General features: G+C 38.4%; 1 protein-coding gene across 1 annotated transcript in view; it reads left to right on the forward strand.

Annotated features, from left to right (window-relative positions):
* WFS1 (wolframin ER transmembrane glycoprotein) overlaps nt 1-16795 on the forward strand; it is a 32932-nt gene that overhangs the window by 3171 nt on the left and 12966 nt on the right. The window contains exon 3 of the mRNA XM_042871732.1: nt 15692-15774. Coding sequence (XP_042727666.1) covers nt 15692-15774 — 83 coding nt within the window. The remainder of the gene's footprint in view (nt 1-15691; nt 15775-16795) is intronic.

Raw genomic sequence — 16795 nt, forward strand, 5'->3', positions numbered from 1 at the left:
TATATTCAAGTATTTAAAGCTGCAAAATGAGTTGCTGTTGTTATATCATGCCAAAGTTTCTAATAACCAAGATTTTAGTTGATTGAGATAATAAGATTGTATTTCTCTGTCCAGTTTTTTCTATGGTTATTTTGGACTTGTAAAATGTAGCATAATACTAACGTGTTCTGGAACTGAAAAATCTCATAAAAGATGAAGCTGAGAATTTTCTCTTCCACCCACAGCAGCATTGGTCATTAAAACTTAAAAATGGATTTTAGTAGACCTTCAGAAAGAGAAATGCAAATTCACAGAAGTTCACACGTTCATATATTTACTTATTGAAGCGTAAATAGGAAAAAAAAACCTTTTCTCAGATCCAAAATCAGCAGTTTTTGCAGTATTCAAACCAAAAAAAGGTATTCCTCAGAATCACTGGAGCCCTTACCCATAAATAACATTCCAGTTGCTCATAGACATAAGATGTGTGCAGAACTCAGTCTATTAGTTATGGGATATAGTTCTGTTGTATTCTGGTTTTAGGGAAGGACATAAAACAATGCTCTGGAAGCCAACTTCTCCCTTGGAAAACTACATCAGCTCCTTTGAATAGTTGTTGTAGATTGATTCTTACACAGCTCTAGTTTTGGCAGCGATTTAGTGTTTATTAATACTTTTACAATACTAAGAATCGTACTACCTAACCCTGTGACTCAATTGGCACTCAATCACTGGCCAATTTAACATCTTGATTCAATGAAATTTACTACAGTCAAATACAGTGACTTAAAAAGGTTTGAGAATGGCAAGGTTCATTTGAAATTTGTGTGCAGAGTACTGAAGGGGTGGCTTCTAAACTTGTACCTCCTGGTGAATTATTTGCCTGCCCCTTTGTGGGCTCTCAGTGGACAACAGGGTCTGTCCCATAAAGGGCTGCTCTTCTTCAGTGCTGATCTTGGAAGTCTGCCCCTAGTGGTATCTCAGCTCAGAGGGAGATGAAGGATCACAGCCAGCTGTAGTCCTTGAGACTTAAGGAGCTCTTGATTTAAAACTTTTATTTCTAGGGCCTCAAGATAAATGACTTGAGCTAGAAAAGCAACCTTGGAACTTTCTCGAGGCCCTCCAGTACTTCTAGATTGTGCATTTCTGGTACCCATCAGATCAGATGGGATCCTAGGCTGCTTTACGAGGAGTGTTGCTGGCAGGTCAAGGGGGAGATGATCTCTTCCCTCTGCTGAGTGCTGGTGAGGTCATTTGTGGAGTCTTCTCCTTGGAGATATTCAGAAGCCACCTGGATGAGGTCCTAGGTGCCCTATTCTAAATGGCCCTGCCTCAGCAGAGGGATTGCATAAGATGTCTTCCAACTTAAATCGTTGCATTACTCTTGAAATATTCTTACCTGAATATCTGCATGTCAGATATATGCTTTTTCTTCCTGTTTCTGTTTAGTGCATTTAAATGTATAGTGCTGATTGGAACAGAAAGTAATTTGTTTCCTGGAAACACCTATCAAGCACTCCAGCAGCATTATCTGTATCTTGCAGCATAATCCAGCAAAGGAATGAATGCCCTGGCTGCAATTCAGTAAAGCACTTAAGCATAGGTACTTCATTTGGATAAAAATCTGAAGGTGTTCTCTTGTCAGTCTTTAGTTCATCATAGGCTAATATCATTAGGTAGTGTTTTAGCCATTCCTTATATAATTCATCTCACAGTAGTAGGTAGCAGTCAAATGTAGTTGCAAATGCATTGTTTAAATCAAACCTCAATTTCATGGGGGGGGAAGGGGGGGGGTTAAACTCTACTGATGATTTGTAGATATTGGTGGGTGTTTGTTTCAAAGGGGTTTTCCAATTCCTATCCAAACCTGTTATCTAAAGAAAATTTCTACCTATGTAAGTTATTGAGTTTTCTTTGTGTGGAGTGTGTTACTAATGGCATGCGTGTCAATTTGTTGTTGGCTTTTTGTTTTCACAATGTTGCTGCACTGTCATGAATGTTCCTGGACAGGAAGTTTATTAGTGAGCAAAGTGTATGCACTGCTAATGAGAACTTCCAAAACTTCAAAACCATTGAGTCATTGGTATTTATGTAAGGAAATTACAGAAGAGTTGCCAGCTACTTAAAGAAGTTCTGTCATTACCTTAGTAGTCTGTGTCAGGAGGAATGTGGTATATGGTTTTTTAAAAAAAAAATAAAATAAAATAAAGGAGGAAAAAAAAAAAAAGGAAAAAAAGACCAGTGGCTGCTTGCTAATGAAATCTAGTGAAGTTTAATGAAGGAAACTAAGACTCAGATCTCAAAGACACAGTTATGCCTCCCAGGTGCACAGGCCCCTCAATTTCTGTCCATTTGTTTTGCACTCCATAAGAACAATTTTCCAAATAGGCCTAAAAACACAATGCTTGCTAGAGGAATCATTTCCCATGTTTGTACATAGAACATATAATTGAGAGAAACTTCTCATAACATGTAATGATAGGACACTTGCCTGGAATATCTGCATTCCATTAATTAGTTCAAGTCAGCAGTGGTAATAACTTGAACTGGACTGACTCTCCCCCCCAGGTACATGTTTGTTGTGCTCCAGGTTATCTGGAGGTGTTTCCTTTTCAAGCATGCAGAATATCTTCCTTTAAAATGATATTGAACTGCCTGCTGGTCAACAGTAGAAGGGAAGGTAAGAGGGGACATATAGGATAACAGAGAAATCGTGAGAGCAGTGTGATGGTGACTATTTCTTTTACGCAGACAAAAGGGATTTTAATTTGGAATAGGGGTGTTTTGTTGACATCACTCATATATGTTTGCTAGCCAGTACAGTTGAGAAAAAGAAATCGGATAGGATTTCAAAGGTGAGCTTGGGAAATGTTGAGAGCACTGTGGAACTGAGTTGCAGTGCTTCAAGAAGCATCTCTTCCCTAACTTGTGTTGTCCGTGTTTTTGTTATTAAGGACATGCGCCGATTTCTTCCTCTAAAATTGAGAACATATGGGGAAAGTATTTGTACTGGGAGCTTTGTCCCTTATGTCAGTAGATATGTGGATTTCTGCTCTGTGGAAGGTTATGAGGTTTTTTTGTACCTCTTGAAGTTTCTTTTATAAATTGTGTGACTTAGAATTTATAAACAGTACCAAAAAATCTTCAAAACAGTTTACAATACATTGTAACAGTGTGCAACAGTGTGTCTCCCATGCATTGCTAAATGAAGGTTAACAAATAGGAGGGAACCTTGCTAATTTACAAATACTTTCCACATGTTAGCTTCTTCTACTTAATGTTATAAGAAACCTTTGCTTCAGAGCTCTATTTTATCAGAAAATGAAGACAGAAGTGATGTTTTGCTGTACAGGCACATTGTTAGGCAATGTGAAATGTTTGTGCAAAGCTTGAAGAAAACTCAGAAAATTACTTGATTGTTAAAGTGGAGGTTTATGCCCTGAAGTATTAATTACTTAACAATTTATTTGTCAGTTTATTGATGTTCTTTCAGACTTTACCTGTGACTACTGCCTTTGTCAGGCATTACTGTAGGAGAGAAAGGGTTCTATACAAACAGAAGTTAATGACTCCACTTTCAGGTAACATTTGGGATGTAGTCCTAAAGTCTATTTATGTATATGATAAGAAGGGATAGAAAGGAGCAGTAGAAGAGGAGGAGCTGCATTCACATCAGCATGTTGTGTCATGAAATTAGAGTATTTCTGTATATCATTTGGTGCTGAGGACCCAAAGTTCATATTATACTCATCTTGTATGCTTTATTTATACTAAACTCAGCTTGTCTGAATTAAATCTAGCAGTTGGAAATAGTTTTTCCCTTTTAAGTTTTCTCCAAAAGGAATCCAGTATGTGTGTTCTGCTGTGCAAACAAAATGCATTAAATTGGAAGAGCTGAGAAGCTCATGCCTCATCTGAACTGAGTGTCTTATAGAAGAAATTAATCTGCAGCAAGAGCTTCTGGAGGCTGACTAACCTCTGTATGTATTTTGTAGTGTTTTGAGATGAAAACATTTGGGCATACTTAGTATCTGTACATTCATCTTCAAATAGAACAGCAAAAGAAAGCGTAGGAGAGATTTGAAACTTGTGCTGTTAGTGGGGCCTCTTGCAACAGCAGAAAGGCCTACCTAGGTGCAGAAGTTAGAAGGTGAGGCTGGATAAAGTAAACTGGAAATAAAGCCAGTCCTTTGCAAACTCGGTAAACTATTAGCAGTGCTTAGTAAGCAAGGAATAGGCACTGCTGACTTGCCAAATATCGGAGGTGTTTTTTTAAGGGCTGCTATTTTGGCAATAAGTTAATGAACTGATAGTGCCTGTGTTGAAGGACTTTCACAGTAGAATTCCTGAGATGTAGTATTGTGATAACTTGGGTTTACATTCACGCAACTATGTGGACTATGCAAGGCTTATGTTTTCGGGTCTTTCTCACATAGCTTTTCTACAGGTTGTTTTTTCTTTTTTTTTTTCTGTGGAGAAGGTTAGCAATGTTTTAATTTTTACCTGAGAAATGACGAAAAGCTTAATTTTAACTTGGAACCTCTTTGATTAAATTTTTATTGATAAGTTGGGGTAGATCTGAGACTGCATAGGAAAAAAGCAGCAAAGCTGTCTTATTAGTTGTAAAATCATTTTAAATTGCTTTAAGTGATCAGTGTACAATAATAGCTACTCTAGAAAGAAACACCTTTTAAGAATAGTTTTCCCTCCACTTTTAAAATTTACAATATCATCACTCTTAGTCTTCCACCTACATGCTTTTTGTCACTTCTCTCCTGACAATTTACCTTCACTTTATGGGGGTGCAGAAGTTGTTCCCTTTTCAATTTAATGCTATTTGATGACTTGCAATTGTGGTGTGACTAAGTCTATAATCATATCTACAAACGCAGTGCTGCTCCCAGAGAAAGCAGAGCCGAGCCCTAGACTTCTCTTAAAGAAAAGTTACTCCCCTCACTCTCATCCCTGTTATCACCTTTAAAAATAGAATGCCTCACAATGCATGCTAATACAAATGTGTTTAGTTGTTCTTGAGACAAGCAGGACTGTCTTATAGTACCACTATGGAATCAAAGGCACATTTAAAAAAAGTGCAGGAGGTTTCTGAATGGATGAAAGGATTGAACACTTACAGGTGAGCAAGTAGTGGTCTGAAGAATTAAAACCACTAAAACAGCAGTGTTTTGTTTTTTGCAGAATTTCCCCCTCTGCAGTCAGGTCCTCTGTGTTATATTCTATACAGACAGCTGGTGTTTATGAGATGGTGCTTAATGCCTGTGCTTGGGTGGAACGTCAGTCTTTTCTGGAAAACTGTCGTGCTGTGCAGGTACTGTGCACAGTGCCACTCAACTTCTGGAGCTTGTGCAAAGTGAGTAGGAGGATTTCTCTAGAGATTCCAACTGGCTCCTCTCAACACTGAAAGCTCAACAGTACAATCCAATGACACAAAAGCTATTAGCACATTACATTTTGTTACAAAATGTACAAATCAACTTTTTCTAAGAGCACATCTGTAATAGACAAATCTAACTGCAGATGAACAGCTTACATTATTCCTGAAAGGTGCTTGATTACTTTTAACTTTTTTCTTTTCATTTTGGAGCTGTGTCTACAGAGCATTTTCTAGCAATAAAAATATTTTTGTCATTAATGTGTGTATGCCTTTTTCTTAAGTCTGAGTTTTGAGAAAGCTTGTTTCACAGTGAAAATAAAATCTGTAATAAAGAGCTGTGGACTGTTCCCTGAAAATATGATTTGTTGCATCTGGATAAATTTATCAGTTTTGTGCTTCTAGAAAGAGCACTACAGAAAGTGCCAGTGTATTGGTATTGGAATGATTTCCACTTCCTTTGGAAGTGCATTAATAGGAGATAACTCTGAAAGAAATACAGTCCAGTGAGATTTTGCACAAAATATATTCTTCTGTACTGTTTTGGAGGTCTCTTAAGCTTTCTTTTTCCTGGTGAGCATTTACTGCTTGAATAAATGATGCCCACGTTATTTACTGTGTGTGCATGTGTTCTTGTTTCTTATTTTCTGTCTACTGTTGTAACATCTTCAATTTTCAACTCTGTTAAATTTTCTTTATGCTAGCAAATGGACTACTGCAGAAAATCCTGAAGAATGATATGTGGAAGCTGGTGTATCAAATATCACAGGACATGTAATCTCAGAGCAAATTTGTTCATTGTTCTAACAGGAGTTAACTGCTTCACTGTGGTGTCTGTTATTTCTGATGCTTCAGTCATGCTTTTTTTTTTTTTTTCTCACAGTAGCCCAAAAGGAGCAGCTGTTTGCAATCGGCCTTATTGTAGTCTTGAACTCTGTAGCAAGGCCTCTACTGCCTTTGCTTTTTTAACTGTAACTATAGCAAAGATAAATGCATTCTGGAGGACTAGCAAATGAGACTGATAAAAGCTTAAGAGCAGGAAAATGAGCTTTCTTAGAACAGTGGTTCAGGAATATTGCTCTGCTGGTCATTGCTGAAAGGTGCCAACACTTCAAAGCAGTCTGCAAATACGGAATGATAGGTAGTGTAGAGTTTAGACGTAAACACAGGATATTCATGCAAGAAACCTATCAAAGTAGAAGTATGGTAGTTTGCTTTGTAGTTCAGACACCCTTTCAGGCTGTTTTACAATAAGATTTTCTTGCTAAAGGATCTCAGAGCAGTTAAATGATGCCTACCTCAGGCTTCAGAGAAGTTCAGTATAGGGTGGTACTGATCAGTTCAGACATCGCTGTGCTTCATGATATTTGGTGAACTTGCCCAAGCATGGGAGATCTGATGTCAACGATGGCGTTTTCCCTCCTCTCTCCCCCTGGTGTCTTAGCTGCTGGAAAGACCCGCACATGAAAGTGTGTTCCATACCACCTCATCACACATAAATTACTGGTCAGTTAATAATGTGAAGCTGAGGGGAATGCTTGACATCCTGTGACTTCTTGGAAGTAAAAAAGGCAAACCAAACCTATTTAAATAGAGAGCTTAATGGTTAAGCTCTCTAAGCTGTTAAAGTACAAAGTTGCTCTTTTTCTTCCTCTGGATCTCATCCAGCTTTTTTTTCCTCTCCTACATGAGCTCGTACTGCAGTTAGTCTGTGAAGGATCACAGAAGTTGCTGTTGGTGCTCAGTATTGTTGCTACCAGAGAATCTGAGTAATGATGCTTTCCAATCTAAGATTCTTGTTGCCTTTTCATTTGAATCCTCTGCATTGTTGCCTACAGCATACCTGTTAGACATAAGGAGCTTTGTCTGTGTGCAGTACTAGTGCCCCCCTTACTGATTTTGTTTACGTTATTGACGTGTTTGAAGTATTCATGAGCCCCCTTTTCCTTCTCAGAATGATCATCTTTGTCTTTTCATCCTGGAGATTTCCTGGCTCAAAAGTGTGAGCTTTTTATCTTGGTGTTTGGATGTTATTTTAGTACGAGCATTGGTTTGTCCATTGGTTTGTTGTTTCTTAAATTCATGTGGATATTTGACGTTGACTCAGTACTCTCAACCTGTTAACTGTTTGTGGTAGTTGATGTCCTTTGTTGGATTTGTTAAGATGTGGAGTAGTCACTCTGTTTGTCTTCTTCATTTTGCAAGTTGTTCCCATGACTTGTCATTGTTTTTCTGAGTTCATTCTCCAACTTAAGAAGCCCTGATAAATAATGTTTTACTGATGCTGGGAAGTTGCTTCATAAAATGGTTTGTTAACAATTTCAAGGTTAAACTGTGGTGGTAGTTCAGAGCTTATCAGTGTATACAGCGATAGGATGGCTTTGTCTTATTTTGCATTCACTGCATTTCATCTGCACTCTTAACACTTAATCCGACAAAATCCTTCTGCAGTTTATTTGGAGTTGTAGATCATGTTTGGGTTTTGGGGTTGGTTTTTTTTTTTTTTTGCTTATTTTTGGTATATTTTTTCCCTGGGCAACACAGAATTATCAGCAGACTAATGTCTCTGTATTTGACTTTTAAAATATCAAATATGCACTAAATAATAGGAGTCCTATTGTTTCACTGGGAGCCTGTGAGCTACATATTCCCACTTCTCGTTTTTTGTTTCTAAATCTATTGTTTATGTACTTAACAGCCTTCTTCCTAATTTCTTTAGAAAACTTGTGTGAGAAGACTTACACACCAACTTTAGAGAGAGATAGGAGCTAGATTTGTTCTCCCACCTTTTAACTCCTTCAGGGCTGTCTAATGTCATGACTTTTTATTTGCTGACTTTTATGTGGTACCTACTTTAGAACCAACCTTCAGGCTTATTTTTTTCCCTTTTACATATTTGCCAGGTATGGATAACAGACGTAATGGTCTCTGCTATCATGGATCTCTCTGATATCTTGCCACTTTTCATCTCTCTGCTTTAAGTGAAAAGTTACGTGCTGCAGCATCTAGTTCAACGGATTTTAACGTTAGAGCACTTGGGTAAACAAATAAGAAATTATGCTTTAAAATACAGTAGAAAGAAATGGTAACTTTTTGAAGTAAATTTGAGCTTTCTGCATAAAAGCCTCTTAGCACTATCTTCTGTTAGGATTGGCAGGGGGATATATCTTTTAATAGATCTCTCTTAACGGTGACCATCTCTTTAATAAAATATTTTGTTGGCCTTGAGTTGTCTCCTGTCTGTATGGTGGGCTGTCTGCAATCTGTGTGCTTGAAAAAGGTATAGAAAGCAGTAACAGATTCTGCACTGAGTTATTCTCCTAAATGTCTTTTAGTCTATCATGGTGTGTTTAAAATTCATTGTTTTTTCTAATTCTTTTTATTAAGGAGTGGCCTCAGCTTTACAATGATGCCTTCTTATTTCTAAAAACTTGTCCTCTCTTTTTTCCTGTCTTTTATTTTTTCAAATATCCTGTTTTCCTGTTAAATTCAACTCTAGCAGATTTTTGGCTTTGGGCACAGCTAGACAGGTACTAAATCTAAATTGCTGCAGAGTAGTGGTAGAGTGAGCTCATCTAGGTTCTGTGAGCTGCTCCTTTCTAGAATCAGAAATTGTTCATTCCTCTGGTTCCTCTGAGTTTTAACTATGTTTAATAAATGAAGTAAGTAATATCAGTGTTGTGATGCTAGCTTTGTCTCTGGGATTTACTGATGTTGTTAGTCTGGGGTTGTTTTTTTTGTTTTTTGTTTGTTTGTTTGTTTTTACTGTAATCCTTTATTTTAAAACCCTAGGATTTGGGGATCAACTGAAATTGATTTACTGTTTCTCGAGCCACCTTGCTGGGCTGCCGTGATAGCAGTTTTCATCTGCAACAATTGTCAAGTGTTCTCATGAAATGGTTAAAAAGGTTCATGTGAGCTTGGAAGTGTGCTAACACTGGCTAGGACTGAACATAACATATGCACTGTGCATGTGTTTAACTCATCCTATTTTCACTTGCTTCAGGAGCACTTGCTGTAATTATAAAATGGGAAAGCCAGTCCAGGGGCCATTTCATATTTTGTAATCTGTTTTATTCTCCCAAACACACCATTTTTCCTCCTTTTGCATGTCCCTGTCACTTTCTTTTCTGAGCCCAAATGAATGCTTGTAGTTGTGATCACAAAGTTTGTATGCCGTACAGGTTTCCTCCTGTGTGTGGGTGTTGCCTGATGCCTTAATCTTTTGTTCAGAAGCATTTCTGTGCAGCTTTAATATTCACTTGTAAAAACCTGTAATTTCTTTTAAATTTATATATTTCAAATGAATACTTTATTTTATTATTGCTTCCTGTCTGAGAAACTACTTTCAGTTTTCCTTTTATCTTGTATTCATCAAGTTTCTGTTGCTCAAAGGTCTTGGAGGTACTTGTCTTGTGTTTGCCTACAGATTGGTTTATTGTGCAAAGTAATGCAGATCTCTGGCTCCCCAGTAACAATCTGAACAAAGACCGTAAGCTCAGCATATGAGATTGCGATCCTTTAAAATACTCGCTTTTGAGTTGGACATTTCTTGTTTAGTCTCTGCTCTCTGGTTTTATCTGGAGAATTCAGGTGATGAAGTTGTGACCTAAATGGGGAGAAAAGAGCTGTGTGTATCTGTCCAACAGTGGATAGTAGAATGGACTTTTAGCACTAGTCCTGCTAGCAAAGCCCATTCTGCTGGGAGCTGTAATATATTTGTGTTGGTAGGAAACTTCATCAATAAACACTTTTATTATCCTGTATGCAGTCTGTCTGCTAAGCACCAAGCCCTGTCATTGACACTTGGATTAATCGCTTTCTTTGGATTTAATGCCTTTTTGTCATTTTGATTGCTGAATTTGAGACACGAGGGACAATAACTGTATCCTAACAGAATATCATATAGAATTATTTTCAAAACCAGTGTGTTTCCCTTTATTGCAACATCTCCTCCTTCAGATCAAAACCTAACAGAGTAAAAATGCCTGCCTGTGCTAAAATGAACAATCTCCATTTCAGCCTTTGGCTACAAAGCTGGACTGAAAATTGGAGTCTTGCTTTGTATGATCAGTAAGCAATGTGTGACACTTCATACAAGTAAGTACTCTTTAGTTTTCTTCAGCTTACTTACGATCTATCTATATAAACAGATAAGACTTGTGTTTCAGGATTTTTCTGAAATTGTAAAACATAATTTCATAGTGAACAAATAGCACTAAGCACTGGTAAAAGGATACAGTGTAATTTCGTGGTATGAGAGATAATGATGATGTATAATAATAAACACTGAAATTTTGTTTATAGCATCATTGTTCTGATGAAAAATTGGTAATTTTGAGTGGCCTGCCTCTGACGAGGTAGAAGTAACTTGTTCTGTGTGTCAGGAGCTGAACCCTACAGTGGCCTGATGATGGTCACTAAAGAGTCTTGGTAGGAAGAAACTCAAGGTGAATGTCAAGTTCCAACCACCCTTCTACTTCAGTGTTGTCTTAGTTTGATTCTTCCGTGCATGCTGCATACTACTTAAAATTGTGTGCTTTTGCTTGCCTGCTTTCATTTGAATGGCTGCAGAGCTTGTGAACCTTGAATAACTGATAGATTTCATTGGCTTATATAAATGCTACTGACACACAACTGTTAGTGAAGTCTATTTTAATTGTCATAAAAGATGCATGAAGTATTGTAATATGAATGTTCCTCTTTTCTAGAAAATCTTATATTCAAGACAGAATAAGATTTGACATTAAAAAGACATCATTTTTTACCAAAGCTAGAAAGTAAAAGCTTCTACTGACAGCACTTTGATTGTGGTACTTCTGTGTAGGAGGAATACATATTAGGTTTTCTTACTAAAAACATGCTTAAGAAAAGAACAGGGGGCAGTAAGTTATAGATGATCACTTAGCCTTTTTATAGTGGACATGTCTTTCATAGTATTTGTCTTCCCAGTTTTCAACTTAGTTGAAGGAAAGTATCTCTCTCTGTCCTTCTTAGTTCTGAAATACACTTTGACTGCATTTTGTACTGTTTACCTTCAACAGCTGACCTAAATGCTTTAGGAAAGTAAATTGATACAGCAGGTGTGTGACCTGAGGAGTTCATGCTTTATCCTGTTGATCACCTTCTAGGCCTGTCTCAAGCTAAGCAAAGGAAAAATATTTATCATTATAGGAACTCTAGGACACATAGCTATTCTAAGTTTGACCTCCAGAACACACCACTGTCTGCTCTTTGCCCTTACTCCACAACTGTGGAACCAACCCACAAGTATAATGTTAATGAGCATTTTTATTTACAGCTCCTCTGTAGCAGTGCAGAGGCTATCTAAGTGGTAACTGAGTAGGAAGTTGAAGCCAGCCCCAGGGAGCACTTTTTTCCACTGGAAGTCTGCACTTTTAAAGCAGTCTTCCCTGAGAACTTTACCTGTTGATTTGCAATGTAATTGTAATATCACAGAGTTGAATAAACAAAGAAATAAGTGTGCTTTGCTAATTTATATTGTAAAAATGGTCTTTTCTATCCTCAATAAATAGTTTAGTCCAACTGTGAACCCATCACTGCTGCGCCCCCTAAACCACGTCCTTTGATGCTACATCTACCCTTTGCTTGAAGACTTCCGGTGCCTCCCTTGGCATCCTGTTCTAATTCCTCGTCACTCTTTCTGAGATCTTTTTTTTTTTTTTTTTTTCCCCCCCAGTATCCAATCTGAACCTTCCCTGGTGCAACTGAAGGCTATTTCCTCTTTTCCTTTCAGGTAGTTGGGGAGAGCGATAAGACCTCTTCTGAACTTCCTCATTTCCGGATGGAATAATCCCTCAGCCATTCCTTTTAAGATTTGTGCTCCTGACCCCTCACCAGCTTTGCTGCCCTTTTCTGGACATATTCTAGTGCATCACTGCCTTCCTTATAGTGAAGGGTCCAAAACTGAATGCAGTGCTTGATATGCAGCTTTTCATGGGGCTGAGTATGGAGGGCACCATTTGTGCCCTCTGTACAGATTGAGTGCAGATCACCTCCCTGATCCTGGTGACTGCCCTTTTTGATACTAGTCAAGATGCTATTGGCCTTCTTAGCTGCTTAGGTATGCTGCTGGCTGTCAGTAACACCCCTGGTTCATTTTCCTCTGTGTACGTTACCAACCGCTCTGCCCCAAGCCTGTAGCGTTTCCTAGGGTTGTTGTACCCAAAGTGCAGGACCAGGCACTTAGTCTTCTTAAAACTCGTACAGTTGGCCTCAGCCCATCCAGCCTATCTAGATCCATCTGTTGGGCCTTCTTACCCATAGGCATATCAACGCTTCCTCCCAAATTGTTATCTGCAAATTTACTAGGGGTGTACTCATTCCCCTTGTCCAGATAATCAGTAACAGTATTAAACAGGGCCAGCTGCAGTACTGATTCCGGAGGAACACCAGTAGTGACAACTGGACTTAACTGTTCACTACTGCTACCCTATGGGCCCAGCCATGCAGCCAGTTTTACACTTTACAAGGAGCACACCTTGCCAAGCCATGGGTTTCTGAGTGCATGCTGACAGAGTTGTAGTTCCTTAGATCCTCCTTCTGATGTTTCTTGTATGTTTTCTTATTAGCAAATTTCCAGTTGTCTTGGACCTCCCCCATTGACTAAGACTGCTGATATATGATAGAAAGTGGCTTAGCAGTCACTTCTGCCAGCTCTATCAGTACATTTGGGTTGATCCCATCTGGGCCTATAGATTTGTGTCAGTGCAGGTGGAGAAGCAGGTCTCTGTTTCCTCCTCAGTAGTTGAGGGGGGTTTTATTCTGCTCCTCATCCCTGTATACCAGCTTAGGGGGCTCAGTACCCTGAGGATACCTGGCCGGATAATAAGACAGAAGTAAAGAAGGTGTGGAGAACCTCAGCCTTTTCATAGTCCTTTGTGATAATGTTCCCTGCAGTGTCCAGTAAGAGTGGGAGATTCTTCTTGGCATTCCTCCTGTTGTTAATCTATTTGCTAAAATACTTTTAATTATTTTTAATAATGATGGTCAGATTAAGTTTTTGCTGGGTTTTTGTCATTCTGATTTCCCCTCTGCATACCCTGTCTTTAACTCTTCCCAAGTTGTCTGACCCTTCTTTCAAAGATAGTGAAATGTCATTTTGTCTTGGAGTCTCAGCAAAAGCTCCCTAACAAACTTCTAGCTGAGCAAGAGGTGGAAGGAACCAGAGCCATGGCATTTCTTGCTCTGTGCCTGCAAGATGGAACAGGCAAGAAAGGAAAGTATTGTGTGTGTATAAGCTGCCAGATAACCAGATGTATTATTGATGTTCATATCAGTTTAGCAAACTTTCTGTGATTTTGCTATGAACATTGCACTTAGTTATTGAACACTTTAACTTCTGACTGCTGCCTCTTTCACTGGTTCATCCGGAGTATCACTGAAACTTTGATGGTGTTTTCTTCTCAGCATGTACCAAATATTGAACAAAAAATATTCTGTAGCCAAAACTATTGCTGCTGATTTGAAAGAAGCTTATGAATGAGTGAAAGCAGAGGAAGAAGCAGAAGAATGCTGCATTGCCCAATTCTTTTCATTTGAGTGGGGTAGATAAATGAATATTATGTTTTTTTCAAACAATACACTCTTCACTGCAACTTCTGTTGTTAGCAGAGAGCCCCTGAAGGATGGGTGCTGATGTGAGTGGTGCCATCTGGAGAGGAGGCTTCTGACTTGTTTGGAGTTCAGTGTGGTTGGCTATATATCAGGCAAGGAGATTAAGTGGTTAATTTTCCTGGGATGTTGTTTTCCTATCTTACAATAATATTTTTACAGCTTTCTGAAAAGAGGGAGTAGTAATTGAAAATTATTTTTCACTATGTGCCTTGTTTAGCCAGACAACGTATTATAATCTGGCATTAGTATTTTTCCAAGTGGAGCTTGGCAGACAAAACTGTGGCATGGGGAAGGAGAAAACTTACTTCATGATTTGCTCTTGTTAAAATATATCCATTTTAATGAAAGGGCTGGCTTGCAGCCTGTTCTTGTTTGGAAATAGTCCCAGTACCAGAAATATCGAAGAGTGTAAGTAGTCTTTTTCTTTGGGAGATTATGTGAAATTGGTTTATATTCTTCTTCCTCTCACTTCTTGAAAAATCACTGATACTTAATGTCACCTCAGCTAACTGGGCTGCTTACCCATGCTTCATGCACTATCACTGACCATATTAGGTAGAGACTGAAATCTGTAGCTTTGAGCAAGTGCCAGAAAATGTCTCTTAGGCACAGTTTCCTACGCTCTGGGACTGTTCCTTCTGACCACGCTTTGTCATGCTGTCTGCCCTAAATACATAGCTGCCAAGCATCACAGTGTGTTTGATGACCTTGCAGGATGATGGGGTAAGGCTTTGGAGCTTGTTGTTGAGTTTAGGCCTGCCTTTCTAGCTGTAGTTCTAGCTTGCTTGATAACCGTGTTGTGAATCAGTGGTCTGTTCTTTCTAACGCACTCTGTGTTGATTAAACCGTATTGTTTTTCTCTTTAATATTTCAAACAAATTTCAGATTGCAGGTTCTCATATAAAAGAACAAGTAGTTGTTATAGGCTTTGTTAGCTTTTCCATTAAAAGTGTTCTTCCTTCATAAAATGATACACAGCATGTTGTTATTTACAAGCACTGGATATCAGATAGAGCTGGGAAGATTTTTCTTTATGTCTGACCAGTAGATCAATTCCGTGCTGTTGAGGAAGAAAAAACTGTGGTTACATCTGTATGTGTATAGTCAGATAGGAAAGGAGAAACAGTTAGCTATGAGTGTTGAACTGGATGAAGTAGGATGAATCCTATAAGCATTTACTCATTTTTATTGTTTCTGTGGAGTCCAAGGGCTGAGGAGCTGAACTTCCAAACGTACTAGCTAAGTTTTACAGGCTGGTTGATTATTCAGAATGCTTGAAAATGCTTCACTACCAAATAAATGAGCAGTCATGGTAGGGACTTGAGGGCTCTCAGCAGTAAGTACAAAAGTTGATCAGTTCTGCAGGTTCTGTGTGTGTCCATTTTCACTGCAGTGAGAATTCTATTGAGGGATGAATCCTGGGGAAGTGAATGAGAAACTGTAAACTGTGTGTAGCGTCCTGTGGCAGGTACCAAATAACAAGTAATGGTGCATACACTGAAGCAGAACATTGAGATACAGTGTAAATATTATAATGAGTTAATTTCCACTGCTGTTCTTGTAACACCCTCATGTTGGATTTTTTCAATGTGATCCTTTAATTCTTCAACCAAATATAGTAACAATTTAGAAAATAATTTCAAGAGTTGCTAGTAAACCAGTTTTTTAAATCACATTAATTTATAGAGACCATGAAGGAAGAACCTGAAGTGCTCTTTGAGGAACTGTTGGAGAGGGCCAAAGCCGGAGAACCAAAAGCACAAACAGAGGTAATTTTATATGCTTTGTCCAGTACCACTTACTCTTAATTCCAAAAATAGCACTGCCTGCTTTTAGTAGAACTATTATCTCTCCCAAAGACATTTAGTTGAACTGTATCTGTTTGGATCTTAAGTTGTTCAAAGAACAGTGATGCCAGATGGCTTCTCTGCCTAGAGAAAGCTGCTTGCTTGGGTTTCAAGGCCAGCTCTTGCAAAATGTCAAAACTGGGGGAAGGGCTCAGAGCATGGAGAAGCCACAGCACTTTATTTTACCTTTTAAACCATGTAGCAAAGAGTTACTTGTGGAGGTATGAATATAGTGATTGTTAATGCTCTTTGGATTTATTTTTGTCATTGGAACAATATGAATTGTTGCTGAAAGGTGATTCAACACTGTTAGTTCGATACTCCACTGTGTACAAAGACTCTCGTGCTGGATTCTGCACAAGACACTGCTATTGAGATGCTTCAGCAGGAACATCAGAGATTGGTTTTGTTCTATCACCGTTTCTGTGTTGAATTAACACATTTTTTTAAAAACAAGTCTGTAATGGTCTAATTAAGCTAACTATACTTAGTTATGTAATGACAGATCCAGTTAAATTCATAGTGACAGTTCTGCCTTTCTACACATTGTGCTTAATTTTCCTTAGGTTTTAGAAAAGTTGTATCAGTTTTCTTTCTGCCCATTCCATTGTGGTGGTATGTTAGTCTAACTGGTTTAGTATAAATAGTTCAACATTTTTAGAAGGTTTGTAATTCCTGTTTAATATGGATACCGATTGACTGAAACATTCTTTTCCAGCTTCAGCTTTGACAGAAAGGAGTACTTACGGTCCTTCGTGAGATTACTGGTGTTTTGTTGTTTTGTTTTTCCCTGGAGATTACCACTCTTCTTGCAAATAAAAAAAAAGGGGGCAAGAGGGAGGAGGCAGGAACAATGACACAGAGAAATGTTTTCAAAGCTGATAAAAATATGTCGATGCCAGTCTCAGTCCCCGCTCCATCTCAGCTGGTTTGAGGGCAGACT

The sequence above is a fragment of the Lagopus leucura genome, unplaced genomic scaffold, assembly GCF_019238085.1.
Source record: "Lagopus leucura isolate 7727_CA_CO unplaced genomic scaffold, USGS_WTPT01 Super-Scaffold_100004, whole genome shotgun sequence".
NCBI lineage: Eukaryota > Metazoa > Chordata > Aves > Galliformes > Phasianidae > Lagopus > Lagopus leucura.